The following is a 17,014-nucleotide window of genomic DNA, read 5'->3' on the forward strand; positions in this document are numbered from 1 at the left end:
TAACTATATTGTTCCAAAGTAGATTTGATAATTTATCAAAATATTTAGTAAATCAGTATATAAACAAAGAAATTAATGTCCATTCTAAACATTGATAAATCTAAAAAATATTTCGCACCCACTAAAATGTTCCACGAAAGTTACCAACGATAGGAGAAACTCAACTTAGTAATTTTCTAACCTACCACTTATCCAATACGTAATCTCGAAGCATAACAAACTCCATTAACAACTAATGTGGCCATACATGTTTCATTACCACTCTAAATAGTCGACCCAATAGCAAATATTTACTAATTTAACCATAATGGAATCACTTTTCGAAAACTATGGACAAGGAGAATACAATTCAGACCTTCCTCTACTATAACGTTAATAATCCAACTTGAATTTCCACTCGTGACATTTGTCATCTTCATTTCCCACATATTATTAACTGATGTAAAAATTCTGGATGTCACATAGGACATTGACACCCAAGCCCCAATTCATGGAAGCCGAGCCACGAACCCCAGTGCCATGCCCAAGCCCACGATGGACCTAGGTTTAGGCATTGGGATCCCAAGCCTACCTTCGATGGATCCAAGCTCGAGCTTTGAGGACCGAAGTCTAAGCGTCAAAAACCTGGGCACAAGCACTAAAGACTCGGGCATCAGGGCATGGTTACGAGCGTTGTGGACCCGACCTTGATAGACCCATGCCCAGGCACCGGAGAACGAGGCAGGGGCTCTAAAAAGTTTCAAACTCAACCTCTATGGACCCCAGATACGGGCACTGAGGTCCCCGACCCAGTCTCTTTAGACCTAGGTCTGGCCTCGATGCACCCGGGCCTAGCCCCAATCTCTAGACCCAAGCGTAGAGTCTAGGATCTATGCTAATATCTAGTTGATTCCAAATTTTCGAAAGAGAAAATCATTTTTTTGAATTTAAGCATAGATTTTTCGTTAACTACAAAAAGATTTTTCCGTTGAATTTAAGCTAAAATATTTTTCATTTAAACGATTATATTTTATAAATAAATCATTCATTTTTTACGAACAAATGAGCCTAAAGAAAAGCATGAATCTATATCGAAGTGGAAAATATAAACATAGAATCTCATACCATCTAGGAGTGTACAAAATGGATCGCCCAAACCGGGAGCTGCCCGGACCGGACCGAACTGGCCGGCCGGTGCGGTTCCTGAGAGTGTTGATCTGGTTCACGTAGTCATGGCCATGGTTCGGAACCGGCGGTTCGGTTCGTGGCCACATATGAGCCGGCCGCGGTTCGGGCGGTTCCGATTAGGTCAGTGGTTCGATTCCGGTTCTGGTTAGGTTGTCTTTTTAATTTTAATTTTTAATTTATTTATTTATTTTTGCCTGTTGCCAAGGCTGCCTGAAGCCACGCAACGGCACGCAAGAGGCTGTAGACGTGCGAGGCCCTGCTGCAGTTTTCTGTTTTTTTTAAAAAAATTATTTATTTAAAAAATTTGGGCAGACCGTTGGCGGTTCCAAAATTGCTGGAGCCGGAATCGGGCCGTAGGCCACGGGCCAATTCTAGTTCGGCTGCTGGCACGTCACGGGCCGGGCCGGGTTTGCCGGCCGGGGTTTGCGGCAAACTAGCCCGTGGCCATGACTAGGTTCACGGACTCTAAAAGTGTAACCGGTATCCGGGCGGTCCGGCTTCTGGTTCTAGACTACATATATATATTTTTTATTTCTTCAAACAAATTTGTAATATATGAATTGAATCTTAAGTGAACTTCATTAAAAATATAGATTAATCCCTAAGTGATCGGTTTCATTGGACTGCAAAAGCGTCCAATCCGATTCACGGTCCTAGGATCAACCGGTCCGATTCTCGATTCCCAAAAATCAGGAACTATTTCGATTCCCAATTTTCGATTATACTTTGGGACTGGATCGGACTGGGAACCGATCACCCGTTATGCCACCCATAAAATATGGGTCGGATCGTTCTTGATGCTGGAAGCAGTGGTGTCTTTGGTGAGAGTCCCCGAAAGTACCCCAGAAACCGAACAGAGAGACTTATGAATGAATTATGAAACAATGATTCTTGCCGCTGCTCCCTGCTAAGCCCAGCAGCCCCGGCCAGATCCAAAGCCATTTTCTTTTCTTCTCCAATCTCCAAATGAGAGGAGCCATTGGAAGAAAGCTTCCTAACTCCTTCACCCCCTCCTCCTCCTCCTCCTCCTCCTCCCGACACTCCCTCATTCCCTTCTCCACCTCCTCCCCCTTCGGCGGCGGCGGCGGCGGCGGCGGAGGGAGAGGCCGTGGCCGCGGGAGTGGCGCCGACGGCGGCCCGTCGCCTTTCGACTCCGCTCCCGGCAGGCCCGCTTCTGGCGAGACGCCCGAGGCCGCGGAGCCCCCGCCGCCCCAGCCCCAGCCGCCTTCCTCTGGGCTCGGCCGCGGCCGGGGCAAGCCGCTCCCTTCGTCTCCGATCCTCCCCTCGTTCAACGCCTTCGTGTCGTCCATCGGCCGCGGCAGAGTCCCGTCGGCCTCGCCGCCCCCGCCGCCACCGGATTCGACCCGTCCCGGGAAGCCCATCTTCTTCCGGAAGGAAGACGGTCCTCCCCAGTGGGACCCCCCAAAACCTAGGTCGCCTTCTGAGTTTGCTGAGGCGGCGGGCGGCGGAAGTGGTGCCAGCGATCTCCCTTCCAGTATAAGGTCGGTTCTGCAGGGTGCCGGCCGCGGGAAGCCTGTGCCGAAGCCGGGCCCTCAATCCCCACCAGTGCAGGAAGAGAACCGGCACATCCGCGCACGGCCGCCCTCGCCCCCGTCCCCAAGGATGGGTCGGGAGGAGGCCGAGAGGAGGGCTTCAGGTGTCGCAATCATGTCATCCTCATGATTTGGCGATGACTAAACCTGTAGTCGTTAATTGTTTGCTAACTTGTGTTTTGGAAACTTCAGGCAGAGGAGACGGCGGTGGTCGCAGTGGAGGCAGAGGCGGCCGAGGCAGAGGGAGAGGGTTCCGGGGCGGCCGAGGCAGGGGCAGCTTCGGTGGAAGGGGATTTTTCAGGGACCGAGCAGAGAGAGGGCAGTTCCAGAAGGACTCCGACTCGGGCCACGGAGCTGGGCTTTATCTCGGGGACAATGCGGATGGAGAGAAGCTGGCCAATAGAATCGGCGCTGAGAACATGAACAAGCTGGTTGAGGCGTTCGAGGAAATGAGCGAGAGAGTGCTGCCTTCCCCAGCTCATGACATCTATTTGGATGCTTTCCATACCAATTTGTTGGTCTGTCACTTCTCTTTGCCCGATAGTTTCTTTGTTCTTAAATGCATTTTACAGAACACATATAACATTCCAGCTATATGTGCCCGTGGAAGTCAATTGTAATTGGAATGTTTGTGGCGGAAGTCTGCTACATGCGTTCACAAGAATTGCGAGCAACTCGTATGGACTGGAACTGAACTGGAACCGGTGTATCACTACTCATAACTCCTACCCTTTTGTTCTGGATTTCAGATTGAGTGTGAGCCAGAATACTTGATGGAAGAATTCGGTACAAACCCGGATATTGATGAGAAGCCGCCTATTCCTCTTAGAGATGCTCTTGAGAAGATGAAGCCATTCTTGATGTTATACGAGGGAATTCGGAGTCAAGAAGAGTGGGAGGTAATGGTGTTCTCCCTGTAATGGATATTTCTAAGTTGTATTGTGCATTATCGATGTTTGGATTTGCTGTTAGAGATGGGTTGTGCTGAGTTTTAGGAACTCAAGAGTTTCGAAGCTATTGGTTTTCAATATATGATCATAGACTATATGACAACTCTAAATAGGACGTGGACATAGGCTTGTGCTTTTGGTGATAAAGTTGGCTGTAAGATGCTTCAAGACAACAGATCTGCTTGGAACAAACCGGATAATGAATGTGGAGACTGAAGGTTGACTTGATACATTGTTTCAAACCCTGCATTATATTACCTACCTGCTGTCTGCATCCTTCTCTTCCTCATTGGTATCCGTTCACACAGCTCTCGATACTCTGAGAAAGGAAATGACTTATAAATTTATCGGCATCCTCAGTTTTTTTTTCTCTTGTTTGTAGGAAGTTATGAAGGAATTAATGGACCGAGTCCCATTGATGAAGGAGATCGTTGATTACTACAGTGGACCTGACAGGGTAACTGCCAAGAAACAGCAAGAAGAGTTAGAAAGAGTGGCCAAAACTCTTCCTCAGAGCGCTCCTGATTCTGTGAAACGGTTTACTGATCGTGCTGTTCGCTCTCTCCAGGTCAGGCTTTGCCATTGGTCATAATTCTATTTATGCCGCTGTACTGTGTTAATTACCATCTTGAATGCGTAGTCTTTTTCTCTTTTGTCAAGAATTTTGTGCTTGTTAGCCTTTTTATTCCAACAAAGCGAAATCATAGTGAATATTTCACAAAGTCCCCGAGCTTTGGGGGTTTTGCACATTTGTCCCTGAATTTTCGACCGTTGCATGTTACCCCCTAAACTTTCATTTTGTGTAGCGCTTAACCTCATCAATTTTTCTGCTTTTTCCAAGGGTAAAAATGTACTTTTCTTATGCTATGTGTGATGGTCTCACAAGATAGATTGAGTCGAGAATAAGAACAAAAGGAAATTAGATGAGAATAGAGTAGTTCATAGAGTAGAGTTGAGAAGAGAATTAGCTTGTCGCTATTTCATTCATCAGGTTGTGGAAAACAGATAGCCAAAGACAAGGACATAGGTTTGTCGAGCATTAGATCCCAAGTGTTATTTTTCTTCTGGAAGAGGTAACTTCTGGTATGTACAAAAAAAGCATATTTGCAGAAACTGAGTTAGGTGAAAATTCCATCGCAATGGAGATAGCAGCTAAAGAAACCATATATTGGATGAATTGAATGTGAATTTCTTGGGTTCTGTCTCCAGTCTTCATGTATGAGATGCTAGTTCTTCTACGATGTCAGATGTCTTTGGATTCCTTCGTACTTTCTTTATTTTTTTGACTTTGTTTAGATAGGATTGCGCTTTTAATTGATCTAGATTTTCTTTTTCCGGTTTTGCTGGTGCTCAAACCTTTAGACCCCTAGAACTAAGCCCCACTCCACCAATTACCACCAGGCTCACTGCCGTAATGTCTTGATTGTGATCCAATTGAAGTCTGCAAGTTCCTTACTAGTTTTTTACTTCAGATGTCTGAAAATCAATTTGACAAAGAAGATGATGTATATACATCAGATGGTGCACCTGCATGACGATAGACTCCTACAAAGGTCATTTTATGATCTTCAAAGCAGAAAGTGTTATGAGCTACATTCATAAAGGACATGTATCACGGCACCCTTGGCTTATGAGGAGATATGGAGGAATGCTTATTTAGTTTACAATGAATAGGCTTTAGCCAAAATACAGTGTTGTGCTGTACCTATATGACCTAGAAATGGATGAGCTCACTAGGCAGTGAATATTGTTCGATTTGTGCTTCTTTGGGATGATGTTGTCTTTGGATAAGACTGAAATTAAAATATAAACAAGAAGATTAAGTTGTGTTAGGATTTGTAATTACTAATTGCTTTACGCAAGGTGAAAGCCAAGAAACTAGATGCCAGCAGAGAAATAGGCAAGAATAAAGTAACTGTGAAAATTAAGGAGAAGATATTAGTATTTTAGCAATCTAGTATCTCAAGTTCATCTACAGATAGAGATGGAAGGTGATGGTTAACTTGGGTTGGTTATTAAGTTGAGGGACAGATAACGGAGTCGTGCCAGTAATTATGATTTTCTCATAAGACTGATTAAGTGTACCAAAATTTAAAAGGGACAGTATGATTACATCTTGCTTTCAGTTTCAGAGGACAAGTAAAATATTTAGGGTTTTCTCACTGAGCCGAAAATCTTATAAGTTCCAAGTTCTAAATGGAACCTACGGAACCTCACTTGATAAAGAGGGCTTCTTGGATCCTCCAATGTCTTTAACTCCAAAAGGCCCTATTGGAGACCAAGCGTACCAAAAAGGAGAGCACACCAGCCTGGCACTGCTGGATTCTTTTTGATCAAAGCGATAGTAAGAATATGAGGTGTGTGCTCCGAAGAATAATGAGATTGTGATTGGGAAAATTGGCTTCACCACATTTCAACGATGTCAGGGGAGTGTTTTGAGTTTTTTGGGCATGTAAACAATGAATGGCAGGAATTTCTGGTAAGGATGTGGCTGTCTGGTGGAGATCCAAATGAAAATAAGAAGAGCATACTTTGAAATGCTAATCCTGTCAAGATTTTCAGGAAGTCTAAGGACTTTATAATCTGAACTTTAAATGCATACCTTGAAATACCGTTCTTACAGATTATATGTTTCTTTAAGGTGTAAATTGGTGCTTATGAGGTGCAGTATCTTTAGCGCTGCCATATCTGTCCATCCAACACATTGTGCTACTCATATCGACAGTGCTCCTAAAACTGGCTAACTGGTCCTACCAAGAACCAAGCATTGGGCCGTTTCAGTTTTTTCACCATCTGAGCAGTCTCTTTGTTGAAAACGGTTCAGTCAGTTTTGAGTGCTATCTGTTCTAAATGGTGTTATAAGAGAAGGACTTAGATGATTATTCAATCCAAAACAAAGCTGAAATGTGGGCTTGGATCTGAATGTCTGACTAAGACTATTGTTTGGATCTTATGCATTTTACCAATTAATATTCTTTGGTTGGCAGCACGATTGTTGGGATCTAGAATGTAAATTAAATGCACATTTTTCCAAACACATGCATAACGTAACAGTGTGGAGTCACAGATGCACATATTTGACTGTGTGGTTCATGATTCTCGAAATAGAAGCTGTTTGCTGGTTTAGGTGAAAGGAAAGCACTGTTGAGTAGGGGAATAATTGAGGCAGTTCGTAGCTTGTATGGAGAGTTAGCATTTGGTTCCTTCTATGTTATTTTTATGTGTGGTCAACTGTCATTATGTGTATTATACGTTGGCAAGTCAAAAAAGTTCCGGTACACTGGAAACATTATTTGAATGTCCGTGCACACGCATTTCCACTTGAATGGTTTTAAAATGTCACGTGAAACGGTTCTGTTCTTCTGATGATCATCCGAAATGCAGAGTAATCCTGGGTGGGGATTCGACAAGAAATGCCAATTCATGGATAAGCTCGTGTGGGAGGCTTCTCAGCAGTACAAGTGACTCAAGAACACCGAGGCTTCTTCACTGCACTTGATTTCAGTCACTAAGTTGCATCAGTGCGAGTTCTTAGTCAAAGGATGGTTGACACATTAGCTCCAAAGTCAGGCTAAAAGCTCTATTTCAGGATCCACATAATGAGGATTTCTTTCGGAGTTGAATTCTTTTTCTCTCCTAGGTGGCATCATCTCCTTCACATACTCTTTAATGTTGGATTTCTTATATGGGTTAACTTTATTACACTTATTTTAAGTTGAGACCAAGGTTTAGAATAATAGCTGCAGTGTGGCCTCGGACAGGCATGAGGCACGGTGACTCTTCTTCTTTCCCTTCCGATTTATTTTGTTTGGGTAGCGTTGTATTACTTTCCTCATTTTGGAACACTATAAAATGATTACAACTGCTACTTTTGACAGCTTGTACTTCTCCGAATTAGTCCACCTCCCCTTTGGCTCTAGGATGCCATCTTTGCATGAACTTCTTCTGAGAATTGATCTCCTTGTGATTTCTGGAAACGAACTGTGTTTGTGACGAGGCGCGAAAAATCACACACGCGGTCCCATTTTGTATGGTTGTCGCTGTACTGAGTCTTTGACGGCAATTATGGACCGATAACATGGCCTTACCCCCGCCGCTAGTGCAGAGGCTCTTTCAGTGTGATGTGTTGAAGGATGAGATCGAAAGTAGACTCATATGCTTGGAGAAAGGAGTCGAGGTAATTACCAAAGATTCAAACGTTTCATGTGGGGATGTTTGGAAGACTGTCTTACTGGTAAATGTGCACTCGCGGGTGCCTAAGTTGATTGAACATCGGCAATGAAGCCGTCGACGTGTTCAGAGGAAGAAACGGGCTTTCACACGTACTGAGAAAATTGCAAATGGCCAGGTATTTCTGGCACGATACGACGATCTTGTCTGAGTGGAGAAGCTCATCGCGATAATTAGCGGGGATATAAAGAAGTGGATTTTCTCGGATGAACTTTACTAGCGTATGTTAATGTCGAAAGCCACGATGGACTCCTGCACTAGTTGGACATCTCTTTGTACCGTTGGAGATTCATCACGCGATACTCCGAAAGAACGCAAGATAACTCCACAGAGACCAGATGGATTGACACATCCTTATTCCTACTTCAGTCAATTTGGACAAAAGCTATAAATTGACTGAAAATTTCCGGTACAGTATGATTCAGAGAGGGAGAGCAACATATCATTTTACATGTCAATTTGTCCGAGTTCGTATCATTTGAACAAATGCCAATCTGCTTGAGTGTGCAGCGTTCAGATGATCACAGATAAGAAGACGGGCATATACAAAGGTCGCAAGACGAAAGAAATTCATGGACAGAAGAAAAGAATCTGAACAAATATGAAGATCAATTTCACTGAATTCTGTAGCATTCCCGAGTTACATTTCGTCCGCTGAAAACCTGCCCCCGCTGCAGAACAAAATTCTGATCATCGCCGAAAGAGAAAATGGCGGTCCGACTCTACAACTGTGTCGTTCCTTTCGACCACTAGAAAGGTTATGGTAATTCCATTTCGACATTAAATAACTCGATCGATGAAAAAGATAGAATCATAATCATAACTCTCAAGAAATATACCGAATGAAAGAATTTGAAATCCTGTGAGACTACTTCCGATTTCATCTTCGACTGCAACTAACTATAGAACTGTGTAGAAGGGAATAAAAAAATGACTGGATTTCATAGGTATTGAGCTTGTATTCTTTCCCTGTTCTCTTCCCACCACGTCTTCGCGCGAACTTCCCCGAACTGTTCACGGCTGCATAAGGAGTAAAGCATATCATTACCATCGAATAAGCGCAAATAAGAATATAATGAAGCTATGCTGTTTAGTTAATTCGATGGCGCTAACAGTCCGGGACATGAAACTAGTTAAGCTTCCAGTTAAAAAAAACAGCAATGGCCTGAATTTTTCTTACCTAAATCGTACTCGCCGCAGTTCCCTAGTTCCGTCGACAAGCTGCCTAATGGTAATGTACACGCCGGGCTCGTCTTCCTCAATCCACTCGGTCTCCACTTCACTGGCATTGCTGTAGGAAACCGATGCCTCGTCCCTCGATGAGGTTGTGGTGCGAGACGCCTCCATCTCACCCTTCCCACCACCTGCTGCCATCCCGTGAGCGCTGGACCCTGCGTTGTAGTGGCGACCACCTAGATCAGATGGCTCGGATGACGGGAAGTACCCTTTACTGCCGGCAGGCTTCTGGTGACTCCTTGGCATCCACTCTCGGGTCGCAGACGGAACCATCGGGCTTTCCATCGCAGATCCCATCCTCGAGTATGATGAATCTCTCTGAAACTGAGAAAATTGATCTCTTAGGACAAATATTTTCAATGTAGAAGCGAATTGGGTGGGACTCACACTCTTCTTCCAGCCTTATGCAATTGTAGATATGGAATGGAAAAGTTGACCAAACTAGAAATACCAGAAAAGATCGGTGTTCGCAGAATTTGTGCATTCGATAAATGGACAGCGTGCATTCTGATTATTCGAGTGTAGAGTAAAGTCCAGTACCTCGTCCTCAGATCGCGCCGGAGTGTTAAGAGCATGACGGTTGAATCTCTGGACGTTGTAGAGCTCCATGATCCGGTCGTAGTTCTCTGCCCACCATCGCTGAGCTTGCCACTTGTCGAACATGTCGCGACTAGAAAAATTTTGAAAATCCACGACAACGTTAATCTCCATTATCAGCAAAGAATACCAGTAGTTTTCCTAAAGCAAAAATCCAATCGAAGACGGTTTTCTGAGAAAATGTCCTAATTCTAACCCAAGCAAACCATCAACATCTGAAGCTTAAGCATTGCCCTGCACATCAATACCTGAAGCGGATTCGCTTTAGTTCATTGCCTCCATTAGGCAGAGACTCGAACGTTATGTGCACGCCGGGCTCGACCTGTGCCATCCACTCCTTGGACTCCTCTTCCTCCAACACCACGTCGGATTGCGCCGAGACGGATGCTTTCCCTGGGGTGCGGTCCCCGCCGAACCCCCCAGCAAATCTCGAGTCCATCCTCGAGGTTTGATGACGACCGGGGCCCGTGAAGTCCCAAGCCGGCGTCGAGCTGGAGCTCCCGCCTCCAATGAACGGATACGGGACGCCCTCCGAGACCGTATCGAAGTCCGGAAACGGCCGGTCGCCTTTCTTGTAGCTGGGAGAGCCCGTGCAGGGTTTGCACTGACGATAGGCGCCGGAGAACTTCAATGCCATATCCTTAATCTGCGGAACGCGGACCACATTAGAGGGGGACATACGCCGCGAAATTTAAATCATTCGATCCGACATGAACATGACCCTCAAATCTGTCTTTGATCTACTACTCATTTGACTGTCAAACAGTGACATGGAAGCGAATCCTGTTCTTGTTTCTTGTTGCGTTTCGAATTTAGTTTCACAAACGTGCCATGAACAAGAATTCTGATGTGGGTCACAGGAAAGAAAGCATAATGGGTGGAACCTCTTCCATCAAGACCCCACTTCGTTGTACAAAATCTGTCACCACTTTTGTCTCGCCAAAGTGCAGTCCATGCTTTGACCAACATGTTAGAATACACAATTACAATCCATATGATTCCTTATCATCCACCATGAATATAAATTTTCTTGAAAAGAATTAGTGGGTGAGTTGGATGGAACCATTACGAGATTCTGTTCCGGGAATTCAGGATTCGATTTGCCCCGCCCCTAAAAGAATCGAAGGGGGTCAGCATCGAATAAGAAAGTGGAGATTCTGCAAAAACCTAAGATTAGTGTGTCCTCCAATAGTGACGTCACTGACATACGCTTCTCGGGTCATCATGGGATCATGATGTTAGTACTGCAGATTTTGTTACTGTAGAACAAAGGTTGAGTTTTATTTTATTTTATTTTTTAAAATTTTTGTTTTTAATGCGAATCCCATCATTTTAATTTTGTTTTTACTCCAAATTAATGCAAAGTTTAGCTTACATGAAATCTGGCTCTTAGCTAAGCCATTTATACCCTGACTGCGGTTGCTATTTGCTAATTAATTGAGAGGGTGAACAGAAATTTTTGCAAATTAAACTAAGTCTACCCTTTCGATCTCCGGCACTTTTGCGACCATGGAAATCCATAAAGCGGTATTTCTAGACTAATGTGGTTCATACCCATGATTATATAAGTATATGGTCTAAAAATTTTACGCACTCGAATAAAAAAACACGTAAGAACAAAGATAATTTCTCCAAAAAAAAATTAAAGAGAAAAGGACTAAGAGGGCTAGCAAAATTCAAATTAAAGGGTCAATTGAAGTCAAAGGGGCTAGTTGGTACGTGACTATAGTACTAACTAAAATTATCAACCAGAAAAAAAGGGGAAAAAAAAAACTGTGGGGGCTCTGTCAAATTTTTGTTTTTGCTCGTTCTTTTTTTTCCCATTTTTTCCCAATCGGCCACGTGACAATAATGACACGTCAGCAGAACAAAAAAGGAATTGCACAGTGTACCACGCTCCTACAAGATCTACCCACGACCTAGAAATGCAAAAAAAATTAATTTCCACCAAACATTTGACATTTTGCACGTTTTTAAGGTAACAATAAAACACCAAAATAATGCCCCTAAGTCAGAACAGAAGTGTATATATTACAAGAAGGCATGCAAGGATGCCAAGCAGCGGGCCCCACATTCATCGGGCAAAAAACAAGAATCTCACCAAGTGTACCAAAAAAACGTGGCATAGTCACACTAATGAAATATATACTTATATTAGGTATCGACGACATTGGTATCAATGCGTAATGTGATACAAATGATTTTCCGTCGAACCATATTTTATGATGCGATCGCGAGAAAGGTAAATTATTGTTTTTACGGGGGATTAGAACACGGTCTATTTATATTATGAAAGAGGACAAAGAAGAAGAAGAAAGGGCAAGAACAAAGCATAAATCTTGCATTGAAGACAGAGGTAGGGAGAGAAGGAAGAAAGAAGAGAACCTGCGTGGTCAGGCTTTTGACGGCTTCTTTGGAATTCGGGGTGCCGCTGCCACGCGCCGCCGCACCTCCGCCCTCGTCGCCGTCGCCGTCCGCCATCTGCTTCGTGCAGGCTATGCACGTGAACATCTCCGCTCGCTTTCGCACAATCAATGGGGGCCTGCATGGTTGATTTTTTTTTTTTAATTTTATTTATTTAGCATTAGCTCTGCTTTTCTTTTATCCCTCCCCCCTCCGCTTAAAAAGAAGAGAGAGAGGGTTTCTGCTCTTTTTGCAGTTGGCCAAGATATGCGATCGGTGAAGAGATTTTAATGGGTGCCAAAAGCAGCAAAACACAGCAATTAGGGCGTACGAAATTTGGTCTTTTCGAGGAATTTGATGGTACTTTAAAGGGCAAAGGAAAAAAAATATGCAGCTGTTTGGCGTACGACAACGCCCTTCCGTGTTTCAAAGTGGAACATCGAAATTCTTGTCTTATGCGGGCTCTTTTTGACGAGACCGGTGCGAGAGCATTCTCATATATCAGATCGATGAAAGATCAAAAGCCAAACCCACCAAATTTGAACAAGAAAAAGCATATCATTTGTTCATTGGCTACCTAGCGCGCGAGACTGATCGAAATGGTCGCAGACGATTGAGGACTGGTTCAGAAAGGAAAGAGAAAAAAAAAAGGGGGTAATCTGAAAAGGGAAACCGATCAAACTGCGGAATTTATCGTATTTTCATGGCAAATCTCCCCCATTGAATTTAGCATGTTGCAGAGAGGCTGAACAAGAGGGGTGGGGGCAAAATGAGAATTTGAAAAAGAAGATGGGTGGATCAAAGGGGGGAACTGTGGAATTCAAAGGGTGGTGGTTGTGTTATCAAGGGGAACAGATGGGCAAATGGACAAAGTGTAAAGGGGGAGGGAACAAAAAGGAAAAGACTACTCGGGATCAGAGAAGGGGGACTACGAAAATGGGCTCTTTTTTAATAAGCGAAAAATTAGCTGGTCAATAATTGAATGAGAAAAGGCCAAAAGAAAACCACAAAAACAAAGCGAGTCATTAAGAGAGAGAGAGAGAGAGACAGAGAGGGGGTGCGTGCGTGCTTTTGTTTTAATTGAAGGGACACCCCAGTGAAAAAGAATCAAGCGCAGATAGAGAGAGACAGCGAGAGAGAGAGAGAGACTGTGTTAGCCAGGACTGGAGAGCCGAAGTTTCTGACATGCCAACGAAAGAATAGGAAAAGCAAGATTTTTGTTAATAAAGATTTGATTTTGATTCTTTTATCGAATCGACCCGTTTCTTTATTTTTTTTGCTCTTTCGCTTCCCCTCTTTCCACAAATGAACACAAATCTCAGCCCCCCCAAGAAATTGCAAAAGCGACAGATAGAGATAGAGAGAGAGAGAGAGAGAGGAGAGGGACATGAAAACAGAGGGATGAAGAGAAAGACAGAGAGAAGAGACGATAGAATCTCTTTTTCGTGTGGGGGGGGTTGTTTGATGATGGACCAGCGGAAAGCAATTTAGAGATTTAAAGAAATGGAAAAGGAGGAGGGAAAAAACATTTGGGGATGCAACAAAGAACTCAATGCGTGGGTTTGGCGTGTCGAGGACCGAAAGCAACCCATGAATACACAAGGAAGACACGGTGAGGGAAGGAAAATGTCCGAATCATTATTATTTGCAGGATGAAATGCATCAGACATAACGTGGGCAAAAGAAAAAACATGAGGAACGACCCAGTTCGATAATGTCTGGTTTAGGTGCTTTTTTTTTTAAAAATTTTGTAGATAGAAGAAAAGAAAGGGATTGCATCATTTACTATTCGAAAATGACTCACCGAAGCTAACAGCAACTGTTCCTGTCCTTTTCTCAGTCTCTCGCTTCTTTTTTCGTTTCTTCTTCTTCTTCTTCTTCGTCTTTTTTGCCTTTTCCTCTCTCTCGCTCGCTCGCTTCAATGCTCTTCTCTTCAATGGATCCAAATTTGGGAAGCTGAAAAACAGAACCGAAGCATGAGGGATGAAGTATATCAAGATCAGTGAACAAGCTCTCTCTCTCACCGCCCCCAAATAATTCACAGAAGCAAATTGCAAGAGAAGTAAAATCGTGGGAAACTCTCTTTCGAATCGGGGAAATGCGAAAATGAATACTGAAGCAGTAAATGGGTCCGAATCAAAATCGACGAAAGGACGCAAGAGAGCACATTATGCTAAACCCCTGTTTTTGGAGTGCCAAAACAGAGCAAGCGATTCTTTACCTTCAGCAGCACTCTTCAGAGCTCTTCTTCTTCGGTCCCTCTCAAATGAAAGATTCAAAAGCAACTCCAAAGTCCCAGTCGGATCAACGAAACGAAACCCCCGCCGAGACCACCACACACGCAGCACCGGGCAATCGAAAATCACCTTCGACGCTCTCGGTCTTCCACGAGCGCGCCCCCCAAGAAAACAGAGCAATCCAAAAACCACGAAGCGAAATAAGACAAAAATCCCAGAGCGAGATACGGGGACGTTTGTCTTTCGGATTTCGAATGAGATTGGAAAGGAAAGAAGTTTTCCTCGTTCTTCTTTTGTTTTCGGAAGCTCCGGATTTCTCGTGAGGAAGAGCCCTTAGAAAAACCAAAAAAGAAGAAGAAGAAGAAGAAGAAGAAGGAATTCTTGCACAGACTGAGAGAGTCTGAGAAGCAGAGATACAGAGAGAGAATGAGAACAAATCGGGGACGATTGAATTTATACAATGCAGGGGACGGGGACGCGACGGCGTCGCATCGGCCGCCGTTAAGTCCGACGGAAAAGCTCGCGCCGGTGGGGGGGAGTGCCGTGACGGAGTGGGGACGACGGCAGTTTTCGGTCTTGGACGAGGAGGACACGGCGGGTCCACATGTCTAGGCGATGTTCTGGTTGTTGAAACGGGGAGGGTTGGGGAGGGGTGGATCTCTTACGTGTGCGGGGAGTAGATGACGTGGCGATCTCCGGTTGGGCCCTGGGTGATCTGGCGGGGGGAATCGGACGGCCCTGATTGGGTTCCCGGAGTCTGGTGTTCCGTGGGTTTGACCTGACCAGGAACAATCCCATCCAGGGTCTGTTGTTTTTTTATCTGCTCTGGTGGGTGAAGCTTTTTAAAGGGGGAATGTTGCGATATGGTTGTAATTCTATACTTGGAAAAAAATTGGCATTAAATGCGTACTCGCATCAAAGTACATTTTGAAGAAATTTGAACCTAACTTTAATCAATATTTTAGGATTGCATTCAGGGACGGACGAGTCTATAATCCCTTTTTCCTAAAGGGATTATAGCTTAAAATTTTTAGTGTGAATTCATAAAATTTCAGCGGTTGAAACGAATATATTATTTATCTATGATTAAGGGGTTATCTAGAAACTCGTGAAGTATCCATGCAAACCCGATTAAGTTCAAGACTTCAATCATTGCAAGTGACCCTCGTTTGATTTGCATGTATTTAGTGAGATTTAAACACGCGACCCTTAATTTCTGAGCTATAAAATTCACGACGCCCTAATCAAATGCGTCAATCTTGAAGGGTCGATCAAACGTCTTATCCAAAAAACTATAAAACAAGTTGCTCCTCTAGTTTGCTTCTTGGCAATTTTGTTTGGATAGCTTTGTCAATTAGAAATATAGTGCGGAAGGAAACCAAACAAGGCCATCACTTCTCAAGATAGAAGCATGCTAGATCATTTCGAAACCGGGTGAACAATTCTTTGCACTGGGCTTGGCCTGGCTCAAGTCTAATCTGATTAGGTCGTGCATAATACTGAAAGGCCCTTGCTCGTGATCTTTTGGCCCATTAACCCAGAGCTTGTTCAGCATAATGTCCCGCCAGACTTATGATCGGATCTTTTGTCGCACTCCTACTTACGCAGAGGCTCATTGAAAACACGAATGATGCAAGCATTAATTGGGAAATACAATTCGAGAAAGCTATTTTGGGAACTTCTCGATTTCAATTCAAAGTGCACAGCTGGCATCTACATGCCATGGGTGGCAGAATATGGTGGCCTACCGATTTCAATTCGTTCTTGGCAGAGAAACACTCTGGCAGAATTAAGAAACATTACTTGTCTACCCACCTTTTTTAGCCATTACTGTCACATGATATATCTGTGGAATATCTATTCTTTTTTTTTTTCTTTTTGGCGAAATATCTCATGGATGGAGCTCTGCAGGTTGTTCCAGCTGCAGAATATATCTTGCTTTCTACGTGAAGCCCTAGACCAGAAGACTGCATGTATACAAGAGAATCGTTCTCTTTTGTGTTAGTTTACTTGTCATGCAATGCAAGGAAGGAACTTATAGCGTATCTCGAGGTTACCCTGGTAGCTTACTTAGTGAGATAATCTTTGATAACTCAAAACAAATCAAATAGGAAATAATGAGAAAGTGATTGTGTCGTGGCTAATGAGGAGAAAAATAACGTATAAGCTTCTTATTTTTTTTTCTTTTTTCGGCCTTTTTTCTTTGCCAAACTAGCATATAAATTTGAAAAGCTAACAAACGATCACGCCCAAAAGTAGGGATTGGGTTTTAGCTTATAATCACTCCCCTGAAGGGTTGAAATTTGGTTTGTAGCTTCCTCCTATCCTCATCAAAATTGACTTTGCTTGTGAAAATGGGTCTATCCAAACAGAACCCTAGATTGGTGTGGCGATGATCAACTTATAATTTAAGATATTTAAGTAAAAAGATGGCACGACTCCTGCCCCACATGAGTACGTAGCAATTAAGGAACTGAATTTTGCATGCATGTGGCATTGCGTGGTAAAGCTAACCCTAGCTAGCTAAGCTAAGCTACAAAACCTATCTTTTCTCCAGCCTAAATCGATGAAGACATGCAAATGACGGACCGTAATCTCTGTGTAACTTTTTAGCTGTCCTTTTGCTTGCTCTTTTGATTAG

General features: G+C 43.6%; 2 protein-coding genes across 2 annotated transcripts; one reads left to right on the forward strand and one right to left on the reverse strand.

Annotated features, from left to right (window-relative positions):
- Positions 1 to 1,961: 1,961 nt before the first annotated feature.
- Positions 1,962 to 7,609, forward strand: LOC115675574 (uncharacterized). Its single transcript, XM_030598298.2, has 5 exons — positions 1,962 to 2,824; positions 2,913 to 3,238; positions 3,470 to 3,619; positions 4,053 to 4,238; positions 7,055 to 7,609. The coding sequence occupies exons 1-5, from the start codon at positions 2,134 to 2,136 to the stop codon at positions 7,133 to 7,135; spliced, it is 1,434 nt and encodes a 477-aa protein (XP_030454158.2). The 5' UTR covers positions 1,962 to 2,133; the 3' UTR covers positions 7,136 to 7,609.
- An 878-nt stretch (positions 7,610 to 8,487) lies between these two features.
- On the reverse strand, positions 8,488 to 14,783 carry LOC115675518 (protein BREVIS RADIX-like). Its single transcript, XM_030598227.2, has 7 exons — positions 14,358 to 14,783; positions 13,941 to 14,092; positions 12,119 to 12,275; positions 9,982 to 10,379; positions 9,677 to 9,806; positions 9,081 to 9,460; positions 8,488 to 8,920 (listed from the first exon to the last, which is right to left on the reverse strand). Exons 3-7 carry the CDS (start codon positions 12,242 to 12,244, stop codon positions 8,842 to 8,844), a joined length of 1,113 nt encoding a protein of 370 aa, XP_030454087.1. The 5' UTR covers positions 12,245 to 12,275; positions 13,941 to 14,092; positions 14,358 to 14,783; the 3' UTR covers positions 8,488 to 8,841.
- Between the last annotated feature and the right edge of the window lie 2,231 nt (positions 14,784 to 17,014).

Source organism: Syzygium oleosum, unplaced genomic scaffold (genome assembly GCF_021117445.2).
Source record: "Syzygium oleosum isolate NSW1041296 unplaced genomic scaffold, Sole_v2.1 Sole_v2.15, whole genome shotgun sequence".
Classification (NCBI taxonomy): domain Eukaryota; kingdom Viridiplantae; phylum Streptophyta; class Magnoliopsida; order Myrtales; family Myrtaceae; genus Syzygium; species Syzygium oleosum.

Bases quoted from the DNA above. Each gene is read 5' to 3' on its own strand.
- LOC115675574 (XM_030598298.2), top strand. From the start codon at position 2,134: ATGAGAGGAGCCATTGGAAGAAAGCTTCCTAACTCCTTCACCCCCTCC. The intron at 2,825-2,912 runs GTGTCGCAATCA...TGGAAACTTCAG, and splicing joins GGCCGAGAGGAGGGCTTCAG to GCAGAGGAGACGGCGGTGGT. The intron at 3,620-4,052 runs GTAATGGTGTTC...TCTTGTTTGTAG, and splicing joins GGAGTCAAGAAGAGTGGGAG to GAAGTTATGAAGGAATTAAT.
- LOC115675518 (XM_030598227.2), bottom strand. From the start codon at position 12,244: ATGTTCACGTGCATAGCCTGCACGAAGCAGATGGCGGACGGCGACGGC. The intron at 9,807-9,981 runs GTATTGATGTGC...AAATTTTTCTAG, and splicing joins CTAAAGCGAATCCGCTTCAG to TCGCGACATGTTCGACAAGT. The intron at 9,461-9,676 runs GTACTGGACTTT...CAATTTTCTCAG, and splicing joins CGGCGCGATCTGAGGACGAG to TTTCAGAGAGATTCATCATA.